At 36.0% G+C, this 17,644-nt stretch overlaps 1 protein-coding gene across 1 annotated transcript in view; it reads left to right on the top strand.

The window, feature by feature from the left end:
- CNTNAP2 (contactin associated protein 2) overlaps positions 1 to 17,644 on the top strand; it is a 1,162,302-nt gene that overhangs the window by 642,168 nt on the left and 502,490 nt on the right. Inside the window, exon 9 of the mRNA XM_035552545.2 lies at positions 17,491 to 17,640. Coding sequence (XP_035408438.1) covers positions 17,491 to 17,640 — 150 coding nt within the window. The remainder of the gene's footprint in view (positions 1 to 17,490; positions 17,641 to 17,644) is intronic.

Raw genomic sequence — 17,644 nt, 5'->3', positions numbered from 1 at the left:
GTGTGTCTTGATTATATTTTAATAACACTACAAGTAAGATGGCATTAGTTAAACCACCAACTTTTCAGCAAAGTTTTGTTTAAAAATCCGTTTCCAGATGGTCTCTGAAATGTGAGGGCAAGTCATGCATAAAACAACAAATTTACTGTGGTAAATATGTTTATTTACTTAAGATTTATTTATTTACGTGAATTTTATAGGACAATTGCAAAGCTGTTGTTGTTTTATAACATCTTTCATCGCAGAAGTTGCTTAGTGTCAGTGACAAAGTGGAAAAGGCAGATACATTTGCGTAAAGATGAACAGGTATATTTGTAAGTATGTAATATACCTTCTATAAAAATCAATTTAAGCAAGAAAATCATGTTCCAGTTTTTAACAGTTCAAAAGTGTTTAAAATGTGTTTATCATTGCCTATTTTAAAAGAACATTTTAGGGAAATTTTAAAAACAGGATTAATTTCATATTCAGATTTCTTTATTTTTCTTAAATTTTTGTAGCAACTTTAATATGGTCGTTATATTAAAGAGTAAGCTCATTTGAGATCATATCTTAAGTTTTTGCATTTTTTTTTCCTAATTTGTCACTACAGCAATAAATGATTATTCTAAAACTTCAAAAGTTACACCATTTCAAAATGACAGGCATTTCTTGCTATGCTGGCATTTCAAGAATGACAGCAAAGCCAATAGCTGTAATATTTTTTCTGTAAGGTGTATATGTTCTGTATAAGGACTCAGAATTGAAAATAAATAGGTTTTGTTCTTTTTGCTGGTTTTGTTTGCATGTTATTATTATTATTATTATTATTATTATTATTATTATTATTAATGTTTTCCCTGGGGAAAGGAGTTTCTTGTCAGCAGATTCCCAAGAGCTAAAAATACTTACTGAGGCTCTGAATGAGAATGCACACTCCGATATGACTCGGTCCCAACAGTTCCTCACAGATCTCCAGGCAACCAGTATGGGTATACTTGTCAGTAGCAGCCACGTATTCCTGTTACAATGAAAAAGTTGTACTCAGCCATGTTTAACTGACAGTGTCACAAGGCCTTTAGCAACAGAGAACAGAATGATTTATTACAATTCTGCTTATGAGCTGCATAGGTCAATGATTTATCTTCATAAAATACTAGTGACAGTCTCTACTACATATCAATGTTGTTAACCCCAGTAAAGTATGATGCAAAGATAATATGTTCTCATGATTTATTGACTGTAGGTCTTAAAATTACTAATCATGCATATGACAGACCACCTGATGCATAAAATGCAACAGAAAATCTGCAATGAAGAATGATTATAGCAGTACAGTTCAAAATTCCTATCAAAAAGAAATTTTTGTGAGGAGTGAGATGAAATTTTCTGACCCTAAGAAATCTATATTTGCATTAATAATTTTCAATAAAAGCTGCAGAAAGGGGAAAAATGATAAATATCTGCCAGATTAACCTCTCTGTTTTCAGTTGTGGTCCAACTTGTGATCTATAAAACAACAACAACAAAAATATTAAAATGTGACTGGACACACACACACACATATATATATATATATGTATATATATAAAAATGTCTCAGCTACTGATAATTCCTGATTGTATTCAGCAGTAATTTTTTCCTAAGTATCGGATGATCTTGGAAATATTTAATGAAATTTTCATCATCTTCCTCTCCAACCTCCCCCCCCGACAGGGCGGTCTACTAGAAAAAGAATAAATTCATTAAAATATAAAGATATTTGCGAAGTAAAACATGGTAATCATGTAGCTCTTAGAACTGTGTAGTCAGTAAAAAGCCTAAAAAGAAGTTTTGAAATGTGTAATATTACTCCATTTGACTGTAAACTGTTGAACTGTTAGAATCTCTCATTATTCTCCCTAACAAAATGTCAGAAGTAGATAGAGAAGAACTCACTATCTATGAACAACTTTCAAACCTCAGCTTCAGTGTCTTTTGTAAAAATGTTAAATTAAATACCTAGATGTGTACAACTTACAGTATTTCAAATTCATGGAGGAGAAGCTGATTTGTACCAGCTCCCTCTTCTCTGAGGAACAATGGGAAGGATGACAGTACAGTACCTCATCTAATAACTGCTGATCCTTCCACTCACACAAAGAAGTTATTGGAGCTGCGTTGCAAGGCAGAAATTTGTTCCAACGGTGGCTGTGGCATAATTATTGCCTTCAGTAGTGGTGGTTCCAGTTTCTCATAAAGTCAAGGTTTAGTTATTACCTCCAACACTAAGGTACCTCTGGAGACCTTGCAAACTTGAATCACATTCTTCATTTATATATACACATGCAACTTACATTCACTGTAGAAGTAGTTGCATATATAAAGCTATTGACTGTCTCTTTTGAGTATACATGTTTTGCAATGGAGCCTTAATTACTGATCAGACCCAGCCTTAATAGATATAATCATTTAGCAATATTTTGTTCTATTAGGTGCCATTTACCGGTACTATATTTTTTACTTAAGGACAAATATCTTTAAAAAAAATATTTTTAATTACATTCCACGAACAAACTGCAAACCAGTAAGATTTGATCTTATATGATAATAGCAGTAGATGATTTTGCAGAATCAAGTCTTAAAGTGTCACAAGAAATAAAATAGAATAACTTTTTTGTTTTGTTTTGTTTTGGAATACAGATTTTCTGGCAGCAAACTGGCTTCTTTCAGTTTGGAATGTTAACTGCATACCTAAAACATTAGTCTGATACAACTGTCTTTGCATGATTTGACAAATAAATATTATGATAATTTGTATAATACATATTAGTTAGGTTCTTTCTGATATTATAGGTAAGGTAAGAGGGACAGTCTGGATTTCATTTTTAGAGTAGTAAGGCTTCATTCAGTTCTTCTTACATTTAATGTTAAGCAGCACTACTTTCTGAGTCATGTTGATTATCCTACCTTAGATGCACAATGAAAAGGGAAGTGCACATATTCATATTTTGTTTCTGTGAAACAATGCAGCAGAAAGCTTTTATCTTCCAGAATTATTATGGTTTCATTTTAATGTCAATTCTTTTCAGTTTCATTTATGGCAAAGGTGATACCTTGTGTCAGAGACCATTTTGCTTATAAGGTAGTGAATGAATTGGTTTGGTAATTTCTTTCTCAAAGCTTTCACAATGCATGGACTATTATGCACACATACAGGCCAGGAACTTACTAACCAAATGTACGAATAAACAGTGTTGTCTTTTGCTGTATTGGTGACTGTTCCTAGGACATAGACCTGCTATACTTGTAACAGCTTAGAATTAAGCTTAATTTATCTGCATTTTCATTCCACAGTGTTTTTCCTGTGTTGGGATTTTTCTGATTGAAATACAGTTTATTAAGTAACTAAAAGGTTGAAATATATGCACTTAAAAGTCTTTATAGAGGCAGCATTCATTGTATATCTGATATCTGCATATTTTTAATATTTTTAATGCTGTATTACTGACTTAAAAAAAGGGGGGGGGGAGGATTAAGAATTTGTCCATCAGCAAGGTCCAGCAGTTTTTGTTCTTGTAATATTTTCAAAATCCACTTTATCTTAAAAATGTAAGAATTTTCTGAATCTGGATATATTTACTTGCATACACTAAAAATCACTAGGTGTTTCAGCCTATCTAGTGAAATGAAATTGGGGAAAAGTTGGGAAAAAAAGAAGAAAACAAACCCAATAATTTTCAACGTATTTCACTACTTTTTTTTTTTTTTTAAGCCAAAATGTAAAAAACAAAGAAGGTTTAAGATTAAATGAAATATCATTTTTCTTTAAAGTACAAAAAAATATATATTTTTTCAAAATTTCAAGAAAATTAGTGAAACTAAAATGCATTTTTTCCCTTTCTCTTTCATGCTAGATATTAAGAATGAATTAATTAATCTAAATGTTTGGTCAGGCAGAGTAATGATGATTTGGAATATTATTATTTATCTGAAAATAAATATTTTGATATTAGACAATAGGAATCTTAGTTTCTGATTTTCTAGAACATTTTCTGCCTCGAATAAATTTATTTTAGCATACATTTTGCATGCACCTAGCCTTTTGCTGCTCACTCCTTTTGCACCTCTACTGAGCTCTTTGTCCTTTTTTTATGTTGCCGTTTCCCATTCCCTGAGAGTGCCTGGTGGTGGGGAAGACTCAGCCTTCTCTTTGACTCGCAGCAGAGTGCATTGGGTTGGCTGGTGGAGGACAAATGGGGTCTCCTGAGGGCACCAGCACACGTCTAGCCAGGAAAATATGCCTGCAGGTGCCCAGCAAGTGAGCATGCTCATGTAGATCTGCTAGTACTTTTGCATGTGGGCAAGCAAGGCTGTGGGAGGCAGGCTGGTGAATAGAAATGGACATAGGCCCATTTCACAAGGAGACTGGGCAGGAATTTGTAATCAAGTGCTAGCTTTCTGTCTCACTAGCAAATCTCCATCTCTGTTTTATGAAGATCCCTTGTTTAATTTGGCTACAAATAGAACATAGTGGGACAGATGACACTTGAGAGATTCACTTCTCTATGTCCTTCTGGTGTGCTCACTTTGAGGAAAATGCACATCTGCCTCCATCTACTGTCCTAACTCAGGGTCCCATCACATCACCCTCCTAAACCTGTAGAATAAAATATTATAGAATCTCATATCATTTTTCAAAGTACTTATATTTCTGAAAAATAATTACTTGTAAGTGTGTACTTAGCAGAAAATTTGTCTTCATTGACATAGTTATCTATGCAGTGTGCATATGTGTAGGAAGATATCTTCAAAATAGGTCTGTATATCTTTTTGCAGCATAGAATTGATGTTAGTATGTTGCTTTGCTTTTTCGTCATCCATTATGTTGAGGTGAGCATTAGAAATTAGTAATTAAAGGATAATAATTTAAGTCAGAGTTGTGATGACCACAAGGGATAAAATACACACTTAATAGTTAAGAACAAGGCAATTTTAGATACAAGATAGAGAATGAAATACTTATAATATTCCTACCTATGCCTACCAATTATGCATTTTTTTTCCATTAAGCAAGGTTTTAAGGAGATCATACTGTGAATAAACCTTTAAAGCGGCTATAAAAATACAGTTTTCTACTCATACATAGGGGGAGAAAAATACTGAACAAGGGTCAAATTTACAAAACAAAAAATGACAGTTATATTTACTTCAAGCTCAGGGGTATTAATTTAATAAAGGTTGATTCCCTCACTCACAGAACAGATTCAGTAATTATAAGTACAGTACGGCATATAAGAATTCAGTTGGGAGTGAATTATTTTGTAATGGAATCTGGTAGCATTTGTAACTAGGAAAAGCTACTGCCTCTCCATTACAGTGCTTTCGATTATCACAGACTGGTAGGTGTGAAAGATATTGCAGTTCATCTAATTGAGCTTCCTAAAAATTTAGTGTTTTGCATATGCTAGCCTAAATGCTCAGCTGATACAGATGCCCAGAGTTCAGGACTTCAGCAGAGGTGTTCTACTCAGGTTGTTGTTGCAATTACCTCTATGGTGGGATTAAACCCAGCTGAACTCCTTGTAGCTTAAGGCATAATTATGTGGATCTTTCATAAATGTTTCTGATATTTGAGACAGATAATTTAAATGTTGTATTGATAATATCACAATTCCATATCCTGTAGCCCCTCCATTATTAGCTTGTGATACAGGTATGACAAGTGTATGTGTGTGTGTTACATAGCACTTGGTTTCTCCCCTGCCAGCTTTCCCAGTGTCTTACTAATCATATTGACAGGGCCATCCTATTCCTGGCTCTCCTCTGTTCCAGTAGGTATATTCTGTCTGGATTTCAAATGTAGCATTTCTAGCACCCAGTACTGTATCAATGCTCAGCTCTGATCTCACTGCTGTGCTGAATGATCCACTGCTGTTAGGTTGTATTTGACATAGCTTCCTTTCCTCTTTAATCATGTTTGCGCTTGAGTCATATTCTAGGAGTCTAGTGAAACTCTACTGAAATTCAGGGTTCATATAATGCTGCAGTAAGGAGCAGCAAAACAATCAGTGTCTATTTGAAGAATAGATTGTGTGACTTCTTTTTAAAGGCATAAGGTCTAGTCATTTTAAACCACACATTTCTCTTTGGTGAAAGGTGCTAGTGAGAGGAAATGCTGCCATATTGAACTGTCAGGGAAACAAAGGAGCTGGACACATCTCGAAGTTTCTTTGCTCCTTAAAACTTCCTTTATGCTGAAAGGTTGCTTTCATTAGGTACTTCCTCCTAAATGAACACATGAAATACTCTAGGACACAGCTCATTGATGGAGTCAGAGTACATGCTTCCTGCAGCATTTCTTCTTCCTTTGAAGTATAACTTGTGTTGTCCAAAAGTAGTCTGAGGAAGGCAATATTAAGTAAAATGCAAAGCAGTCCTATAATACCTGCATTAAAATTTTTGTTTTGTGGTTTTCTTAAAAAACAACTGCGTAAGGTCTGACCTTTATTGGGGCTCTCTTTGAAAAACAGTAGATTTTATTTTAAGTATACCTGTTACTGTGCCAGTTTTCCTTAACAAAGAAAACATAATATATAAAAAAATATTTTTAGTTAGTAAAGTGGATCAACTGAAGCAATCATTATGTTAATACTTTACTCTGTTTCACTAAGAACTTTTTTCTCTGGGTTTTGTTTGTATGTTTGTTTTTTTGCTGGTTTTCTGGTTGTTGTGGTTTAATCCTGCAGGCATCTAAACACACAGCTGTTCACTTTCTCCCCCCCTGCAGTGGGATGGGGGAGAGAATCAAAACAAAACACAACAACAAAAACAAAAACAACAACAAGAACAAAAAGGTAAAACTTGGGTTGAGATAAATATGGTTTAATAGAACAGAGAAGGAAGGGAAAAGAAGAAGAATACAAAGTAAGTGATGCACAATGCAATTTTTCACCACATTGCTGACCATGCCCAGCCAGACCCCAAGCTGCTGCCCCTTTGCCTCCCCCCCTCCCCCTCCTCATTGGCCAGCCTCCAAGTTTTATTGTTCAGCATGGCGTTATATGGTATGAAATATCCCTTTGGCCAGTCCACATCAGTTGTCCTGGTTCTGTCCCCTCCCAGCTTCTCGTGCACCCCCTGACCTGCTCACTGACAGGGCAACATGAGAAGCTGAAAAGTCCTTGACTAAATGTAAGCACTGCTCTGCAACAACTAAAACATCAGTGTATTATCAACATTATTCTCATCTCAAGTTCAAAACACAGCACCACAACAGCTACTGGGAAGGAAATTAACTCTATCCCAGCTGAAACAAGGACATTGGTTTTGAAGGCTTTAATATAAATAGAAAACTAAGCTGTCCCAGCAAATACATGATAATGCTGGGGCAAATATATTCTTCTTGGGGCAGGGACATGCAACTCTGACTTTTTTCTTGCAGTAGTTCTAGTAACTTGGGGACTGATATGGTGGGGCAGTGTTTCTATCACATTTTTTTTCTTAAGGCTTTTGATAGAAGAAAATTGATTTATTTTCAAATCAAAATCCTGATGTACTCAGCAAATGCTTTCTCTGTTTCAGACTCTGGCTATGTTTGCGGTAGGCAAGGAGCGCAGCATGACAGAAGTGGAGCTGCAATGCAGAACAGTTCATGTAGAGACCTGAATGTCTGTTCAATGTCATTTACACACTAGAGATTGGAGCTTGTTAGTTTGGACTTAGTTTCATATGAAAAAAATACAGTTCTTGGGCTTTGAAACTGATACTAATACAGTTCTTGGGCTTTGAAACTGATACTAATACAAAACAAGGTCCAATAAGCAGGACAGCTGGATATACTTCACATGCATACTATAGTGACAAACTAAAAACTAAACATATTTTACCACTGCAGATAAAACCCACCAACACCTCTACAGGTTCACGGTTTATGTACAGAAATGCCTTTATGCAGTTCTGCTCTGTGGAGCTCACTCCTTTTCGTTATGGCTGCAAAACTAGTCTAAAGCAAGGTGAAGTCCAGCCTCAAGCTGTCATTAGTAGGGTCTTGACCACAGCGTGGACAGGACTTTAAGAAAAAATCAATCTTCAGGTGTAGCATTAACTGGTTTTGGCAGTCAATAAATATATTTGGAGTATTCAAAGTAAAGAATAAATGGATTAATATAGTTAGAGTTTAATGAACTACAGATCATGAAGAAAGACAAATTGATTGATCATTGGTATTTCCTAGGTAGCATGTTCCCATTTAGGGCATTTGTTTGTTTGTTTCTGAGGGGGAGCAATGGTTTGGTTTTTCTACAGTTTGTACTTCTATAAGGCAGCAATTTAGCTAAATCCTTATAAAAAGTGTTATAATTTAGAAGAAAGTTGAGTTTTTCTGCTGTTATGTGAGGCATATGTACAATGACAATAAAAAGATTTAAAAAAAGAAAAAGAAAAAGATATTCTTATAATAGGATTAAGGCATGAAAAGGGTTGCTATGTGAATTTCCTTTCAGAATATCTTGTGCCTAGAGCTTTGTGTATCTTCTACAGAAGAGTATAATGAAAGTGTTACAGGTGCTGATTTAAAAGTATTGCTAAATGAGCAACATTAATCTGTTTTGGTGTACCACAAGTAAGGTGATAAAACAAGACCAACTCTTCCCCCTTCATATGCTTCAAGCTCTCAAGTTATGCATAGATGACTGCTAGAAAATGTGCACCAAAATACCTGTTCAGGTATCTGAGACATATTTAGATGTCAGTTTGGCAGAGTACTTGAATGCATTCTCAGCTTTTAAACCCTTGAGTAATCTCCTACCTAAGCATGATTTAAAATATTCTTGTTGATTTGAAGCCATCATTAGGAAGTTTATCTCAAAGCAATGTTACATTTGCTTTTTGTCATTGGTCAGCAAATGTCAATTTACCTGGAGTAAACATGGAGTTATTTTCTGCTTTTTACGTCTGCTTACCATCATAGCCTTCCCTGCCAAGTTCTGTTTTGTTTGTAATTAAATATTCTGTTTAAGCAAAAGTAAAAGTGTTCCAGTGGGGCACCTATGGGAAAATCTAGGGAAAGAAGAATTAGTCTATTCTCCTTGTTACTGAATAATTCAGCACTATGAAACAAGAAGATACAGATTCACTTTCCCTCTTCTCTCTACAATATCTAGTTATCTTATTTTTATGTTATTTGTTTGGCATGAATGTGCAAAGAATAGGTACTTTATAGGTATGCGAACTTGATTAGTCCAAAGATAAGACAAAGTAAAGTAAGTTACCTGCTGTATTCTTTTCATAATTTAGCTATCTAGATAGTAAATATATAGTAAAGCTTATAAACAGTTGGAGTTATACAGAAGGGCAGCAAATTCAGAAAGGTATCCCCCCTAAAAGCTAAAGATATCCATATTTAATATGGATAAATGTGATATGGTAGTTATAAAACTATTAAGATGAACAGGAAAGCCCTGGTTAGCTCACTTAAATCAGAATATTACTATGTAAATAAATATAAGATATGAAAATAAAAATCCAGTGCACAATCACATCTGGCAAGTCACTGTAAAAAAGCATAAAATTAAGTTAAAAATTTATGAGTATAATGCTGTTTATTATAATTTGCAAGGAAAAAAAATATAGAAAAAAATCTGAAGGTTTCTTATATGAAATGTGTATGCTAGATAAAGAAAAGTTAAGTTAGGTCACCAGTTTCAGTAATTTAAATTATTTGAAACCTAAGAATAGACTTTTTATTAGCATGCTTGTGGTTTTAAGTGAAGAAGGAAAGTAGATTGTGTTCTATATACTCCTACAGATGTAGATAACTATTTTTGACTTGGTGATATATAATTTGGATATGATCTACAGACCTGTATATCAATTATAATGTTGTCAGTTAAAAGTAGATAAAGCTAGATGCTGATCTGGAAAGAGTTTTGAGGAATTAAGGAACAGTTATGCTAAATAATCTGTGTGTGGCCATAGTCTATTTCTTAGTAATTAATCCTGGAGTCATTTGTTGAGATGACTAACATTCAGCATGTACAAAATCCTGTACAATTCCAGGGCACCAGATTGCTTTATGTTGTCTTGACATGGACTTGAATACGTGGACAGTGGAAAAACGTGTATTTGTCCATTAACAACAGCATTCTTTCTGTAAGCTGAAACAGATATAGAGATTCCAGTTTCCAGGTGTATATATTTTCACACCAAAGCCACAATAACACTAGTATTTTATTTTTTCCTCCAAGAATAGAGATTATGAGAAGAGCAGTCACAGGAAGGAAAAAAAGCGTGTGCTTGTAAAGCTAAAATTGGTTCAGCAATTTCATGAGTATCTAAGATAAGAATTTGCAAAACTTTTTTTTTCTTTTTTTTGTCATTCAAATGCAAATGTGTCTTTTTATCTGTTTTTATTAGATTTCAGTGAATGACGGAACAAAAAATCATTACAAGTTTGACCATTATTTGCCAGGTTTATGGTCCATTTCATTGAAATTGCCAGTTGTCAAGCCTCTTATAGGAACAGGGCTGAATGTGATAGTCTGCAGCATTGCAATCATATATATTCACTTTATTTTCTGTTCAACGTTGAATAGTATCCACTATGGAAATAGTAAAATGACCTAGTTTTTTTCTTTGTTGCTGTTTGTTTGTTTGTTTGTTTTGTTTTGTTGTTGATGGTTGATTTGGTTTGTTTTTTTGTTTGTTCCTTTTGTTGTTGTTGTTGTTGTTTTTAATATATATTCTATATAAACAAGGCTACAGTCATATTTAAATCTAAATCTTAGAATCATAGAATAGAATCATAGAATATCCCAAGCTGAAAGAGACCCATAAGAATCATTGAGTCCAACTCCTCGCGCCACACAGTTCTACCCAAAAATTCAGACCATGTGACTAAGTGCACAGTCCAAACGCTTCTTAAACTCCGACAGGCTTGGTGCAGTGACTACTTCCCTGTTCCAGTGCACGACAACCCTCTTGGTGAAGAACCTCTTCCTGATATCCAGCCTGAACCTCCCCTGTTGCAGCTTGACTTCAGACCCGTGGGTCCTATCACTGTTCGCTAAAGAGAATAGATCAGCACCTGCCCCTCCACTCCCCCTCCTGAGGAAGCTGTAGACCACGATGAAGTCTCCCCTCAGCCTTCTCTTTTCCAGGCTGAACAGGCCATGTCACCTCAACTGCTCCTCATATGTCTTCCCCTCTAGGCCCTTCACCATCTTCGTAGCCCTCCTTTGGACACTCTCCAGCTGTTTCACGTCCTTTTTGTACTATGGTGCCCAGAACTGCACACAGTATTCGAGGTAAGGCCGCACAGCGCAGAGCAGAGTGGGACAGTCACTTCCCACAACTGACTAGCAATGCCAAATCTTCATCTTTTTCTTTGGCATTAACTTAAAGAGAAAACTCAGGATAAATAAAATGTCACTGATGGGCAAAAACTTGTCATGTTCATAATAACTGATCTTAAAAAAATACCTCTAAAATACCTCTGGACTCATACATGAGGACAAAATTTGTCCTAATTGTTTTGGTTTTGCTGGAAAACAGGGTTTTACGCCATTAAGATCCCTTTGAGGACTTCATTTGCTACTAACGTAGCTTACTGATCATTTGGATAGCTGAAAAATGAATAAATTAAAAAAAAATGTAAAAGACTTTTCTGAATCATATCGTGAAACAGAATGATATAGTTAGTTTATTCTATAAACTATCTAAAGCATTACCGTTGCAATAGCTATGGATTTGTCTTTCCAGTTTAAAAAATACGGTTATCGAAACACAGAAAAGCACAGCTCTTGAAATAACATCCTGGTTTTTTTGTTTGTTTTTGTTTTGTTTTGTTTTTTTCTCAGTTGACTATCAATACACTAAATCCTGTATATTTGAACACAAGTGAATGTTTCAAAATATTATTGGCTCATTTTCTTATAGTCAGAAATCCTGGTGCAAAGTTGTACTGAATTAGTGAGGGGTTAGATAGAAATAGCAACTAGAACACCATCTTCAGATGAAACATGATGTCTGGCTAAAGTGAAAGAAGTTGCAGTCAAATCAATTCCTCTGTCTTCTGCTTCAGACAGAGCAGGTCTTGCCATCAGCACAGAAACTTTGAACAGACTTCAGGATTTCTGGATTTCAGGAAATCCACACAGCTATTGCTGAATACCCAAGAAAGCCTCCTTGTTTCTCGCACCTCTGAGGCTTGTTTGTTTATCTGCATCCTGTTCTGTTCAGCTGTCTCCAGAATAGAATTTATAAGAATTTACTCCTAGGTTTCATCTCCCAGTAGATTTTACAAGAAATTACAGCATAAAATATTTACTACAGTAGTAAAAACTAAAGAGGTGTGTGCAGCAGCATAGTCTCACATTGGTTCAGTGCTTCATGGGGTGCTAATGGTACTATTCTTCCTGTGTCTTATTCTTAAACATTAAATCTCTTAACTGAATTTTACATGTTGATCATATCAAAATTATGACAAGGTTCTGTTCTGATGTAGCAGATGTTATGCTGTTGACTTCAGAAGAATTTTGTCCATTTATATTAGCAGACGATAATTTGGCACTCATTAGCAACTACTGAATGGGTCGGTAACTTTTACAGGAAGATTTTATCTCACAAGATTAATAGTTGAAGAATTTAAGATTTTTGCTACTACAGTTTTCTTCGAGACATAGCTCAAATAGATGTTATCTACGTTGTCCATTATGTATTAAACTCTTGTAGTTTTAGGTATTCATTAATACAGTCCTTCCTCCATGTCTGTAATAAGCAAAACATCTGTTTCTTCTTGTTCAATCAAAGTGCTTACCTCAAGAGTCCTACTTTTAAAATAATGTCATTTAAATAGAAATCTGAGATAGGGAGAATACATTTCATTAACATTTTAAAATTTGAATATGAAACCAGCTTTTCCAGAAATGAGCAGGGAATTTGTGGTGCTAGCAGTATGTACTTCTTTTTTTTTTCCCCTCAATTTGTATACCAGAAAGCTACAGTAAGATGAAATGAATGCAAATAAATATATGTATCAGCTCAGATAAGAGAAATTAAACTGTAATGAGAAATGATCATTTTGAATTTGGGATGTTCTCCATTACATACCTAACAACAGAAAATTCTTTAATAGAGCCATATTCTAATCTGAATATTCAGTCTTTGTTTGCAGAAAAATCTCAGTTAAGCTTGGCTTTTTTTTTTTTAAAGTCCAAATAGAAATAATTCTGCAGTACATATAAGGCATTTAATAAAACATTACAATAAAAATAGGTCATGCATCTATACAAATTTATCCTCTATGGGACCATATGCTATGTATCGCAATAACTAAGTCCCTGCAACAGAGCATTACCACATTAAGAAAGGGAAATTAACACTACTGGCTCTAAAACTCAGGCATATAAAACAGATAAAGTGTGGCAGAGAAAAAAGGTGTTCTTACTTACACCAGTGGGGAATGCTGTTCTGTAAACACAATAGTGAGTACTCACTGAGAGTTGATGAGCAATCTTTATTAGCATCCATCAGTAAACTCCATGGAACATTATTATCAATAAAAAATTTCATAAGCAAATGCAAAATTGCGACTGAATTTTTCTGCCAACTTTGAGATGGAAGAGTTGGGAATGTTACTGTCATATTTTAAAGCTCCGTGAGGATGGTTAATATATCTAGGTAAGAAGAAGACAGTCTTAACTTGTCATTTTAAAGTCAGTAAAGTGCAAAATGCAAAAATAGAAACAGTGTGATCTTTCAGGAACCAGCAGAAACAATACTAACTTATAGGGGTAAATAAGTTTAATACAGTGCTTCTCCAATCATGCCTCTAACAGGCAGCTTACAGGCAGCAGTGTGTCTCCTTAGTATACTTTGATAAACGCTGTGCACACAAAGTTCTGTCTGCATGGCATTAGACTTTGCTGGTAACCTGTAGCTCTCCTCATGCTTTGATTTCCATTCGATCTGCTCAGCAGATCCATCTGCACCGCTGGTTCACCTTCCCCCCGCCTGGTTCTTTCCTTGAGTCATGGGAATTATTCATTTTTTTTAGAGTGGTGTTAGTGAGCTTGTGGTGCTGGCTGGGGAGCAGGGCTGCAGTCATCCCAGCAGCTCCTCTGTGCCGCCCCTTCCTCCTCACACCTCTCCCCTGCTCCAGACTGGGCTCTCCCGGAGCTGCAGGGCAGGCTCTGCTGGGCGCCTGGAGCACCTCCTCCCCTGGCTGCTCGCAGGGCTGCTTCTCACACTCCTTTCCCCACTGCCGGGCAGCGTTTGGCCCTTGCTGAGCTCTGCTCTCCCCGAGGAGCCCACCTGTGGCCGAGGGGCTCAGCCGGGCCTTGTGGTGGGGCCACTGGAGCCAGCATGGGGCAGCCCTGGCCTCGCCTCACAGAGCTGCCTGGCAACCCACTGACATTGCCTGGGCACCTGCACCCAGTGTTGTATGTATATTTACATCTAATTCTGTTTAAATGGGCTGAAAAGTTTTATCTATTTGGTTAACAATCTCAAAAAAAATTATCAAAATGAAGAGAAGTGTCCATAAAAGTGGGAAAAGTGAACGTTTTTGGAGAGACATTTTCTGTGTAAATACATCAGTAAATTGTAAATCTGTAAATCAGTAAATTGTAAATACAAATAAATTGAAAATACAACGCTGAAACATCAGTACAGAAGCAGGAGAAAACTAGGGACATTTCAGTACTTTTGGGAGACGGACATATTTAGAACTCACTAGAAGTGTGACATAATTTCTCTAGCTACAGTTTGTCAAGGTACCAAAGCTTATCCTTTGATATAATATGAATTGTGGTACAAGGTACACCAATGCTTTTTTTTTTTTCCTCACAGGCTATTGTTTTCTTTCTGTAATATTCCCCTTTCCAAGGAATGCTTTAAACATACTTCCTTGTAGATTCATGAATGAACGGCCTGTGCTACCATTTTCATCCCTTGTGTTTTAATAGCAAAGATTTAATTTTGTCCGGAAGTCTCTATTCATTGTTATTGAGTTCAGGGCAACAATGTTCAGGGCAACAATTTGATAAAAACCGAAATGGATTTTTTTTTTTTTGATAGGTCATCTGAAGATGTAAAATGGGGATTCTAACTATGATGTAATAAACTTCAGTTGTAATAGAATAAATATGCTGTCAAAATTTTGTCTTCGAACTCTATAAAACAGAATTATCTTCTTCCTTTTCCTTTCTGAGTTTATCCGTAGAAAATAATTTTGTGTTGGTTGAAATAAAGTGTTTTTCTGTTTCTTATTTGCTTGCCAAATATAATGAAAATGAAAAAACAGCTCACAAACAGAAAGAAAGCTTTCCTCATGTTTAGTATTTTACCTCTTTCATCTCTTCCTACACTAGATTGAATAAGCTTTGGCAGAAACATTTCTTACTGATACATTTTTAAGAGGCATATGCCACTTTTATTCACACTAATAAATATTCCAAGAATATTCCAATATATAACAGCTTCTGTGTTGTATGAGGACTTGATCTTGTATCTTAAACACATAGCAGCATGTGAAAAAAAAAAGATAAAATCATTAAATGTCTAGGTATACCTGTTTGCCATGAGCATTATTCCTTGTTCATAGATGACACTCCTTGGAATATTTTGAAATTTTGTCTTCCGTTACACTTCTGCTGATATTACACATCCCATTTAATTTCAGAAACAGCATATTGCATTACACTGTGGTTTATTTTGGCTAAGTTTTCATAAATGACTTGGATGTAGGACTAAAAGGTATATTGAGTAAGTTTTCCTATAATACTGATTTGGGAGGAGCTGTTGATTCCGTTGGGGGTAGAGATGTCTTGCAGAGAAATCTTGACAAATCAGGCAGTTGGGCAACTGCCAACAATCTGAAGTTTAACAAAAACAAGTGCCGGATTTTGCACATGGGAAGGGGCAACACTAGATATAGGTGCAGACCAGAGGATGACAGGCTGGAGAGCAGCCCCTCAGAAAGGGATCTGGGCATTTTGGTTGACAGCAAGTTGAATATGAGTTGTGTGCCCTGGCAGCCAAAAGGACCAACAGTGTCCTGGGGTGCATCAAGCACAGCATTAATAACTGGTGGAAGGAAGTGATTGTCACACTCTGCTCTGCTGGTGTGGCCTCACCTTTTTAATACTGTGTGCAGTTTTGGGCACCATGGTATAAAAAGGACTTAAACCTATAAGACAGTGTCCAAAGTAGGGCTGCAAGAATGGTGAAGAGCAGATGAAGTCACTTGGATTGTTCAGCCCGGAGAAGAGAAGACTGAGGGGAGACCTCATGGCAGCCTTCAGCTTCCTCACAATGGGGAGCAGAGGGACAGGTGCTGGACTCCCCTCTGGTGACCAGTGATAGGACACAAGACAATGGCATGGAGCTGAGACGGGAGGTTCAGGCTGGATATTAGGAAGAAAGTTCTTTACTGAGAGGGTGATTGGGTTCTCCAGGGAAGTGGTCACAGCACAAAGCCTGCTGAAGTTCAAAGAAGCCTTTGGACAATGCTGTCATACAAATGGTCTGATTATTGGGCGGTCCCGTGCAGACCTAGGAGTTGGATTTGATGATCTGTGTAGATCCCTTCCAATATTCCATATTCTAGGATTTTATGATTCTAAAGTACACCTTGCTAAGGTGAAAGCACCTTTATCTAAGTGGAGAAAAAATGTTGTTTTAAAGAGGTGCTATGATTTGGAATTTGCTTTTACTAGAGTATTTGCTACTTATTTGCTGACATCACCTAACCTACCTGCAAAATAATGACGAGAACAAACCAATACTCTTTTGCTGATCTTAAATGCCAGCTTAATATGCTAGGCAAAATAGCTTCCTGACATGTGCTGAAGACAATGAAAAAATATTTAAGTCGTGTTGTTTTTTAAAAGTGAATGGACAGATCCATGTACATCAGTGCTGTCAGTATAGGATGATGTTCCCCTAAGATTCAGGTTTTTGGTAGACATTTGCTGTTTTTCTAATGGCTTTGTGACTAATGCCACATCTCAATGAGAGCATTATTTGTGAACTCACCTTCCACATGAGTCTTTTCCCTTCCTCTTTTTTCTTTCCTTTTTACTGGAAATATCTGGCTTTTGATAGAGTCAGCAATCACAAGCATAATATGCCCTGTGTGGGCTTGTTACTGGCTATAATTAAATGGTTTAATCAATGTATTTTCCTTTTAAACCTGGTCATAGAAACGATTAAGAGATATTCCTCATTAGTAAAATATGGAATATGGCCTTTTGATGGGTAAGGTGAGCGATAACATGTATATTTAGAAATAATTATACCTGACAAAATGGACAGTTTAGTAGTTGCAAGACTTGTATTTATGATGATAATGCTAATTTTTTGGTAATAGTTACTTTAAAATAGCACCTCATTATCACACTAAAATTAATTCATTTCTGAAGTAGGCTTCATTGGAAATTACATTATGAGCTTGGGAGAGACACACTAACCACTTACAGATAATAAATATTGCACTAAATAAAATATTCCAATGTTTTCTGTTCTTCATAGGCTCTGGTCTCAATGATGGGCAGTGGCATGAAGTTCGATTCCTAGCTAAGGAAAATTTTGCTGTTCTCACCATTGATGGAGATGAAGCTTCAGCCGTGCGAACAAACAGCCCTCTGCAAGTTAAGACTGGAGAGAAATATTTCTATGGAGGTAA

The sequence above is a fragment of the Cygnus atratus genome, chromosome 2, assembly GCF_013377495.2.
Source record: "Cygnus atratus isolate AKBS03 ecotype Queensland, Australia chromosome 2, CAtr_DNAZoo_HiC_assembly, whole genome shotgun sequence".
In the NCBI taxonomy this organism is placed as follows: Eukaryota; Metazoa; Chordata; class Aves; order Anseriformes; family Anatidae; genus Cygnus; species Cygnus atratus.
The sequence above is the reverse complement of the archived record's forward strand: the minus strand, read 5'-3'. Positions and strand labels throughout refer to the sequence as shown.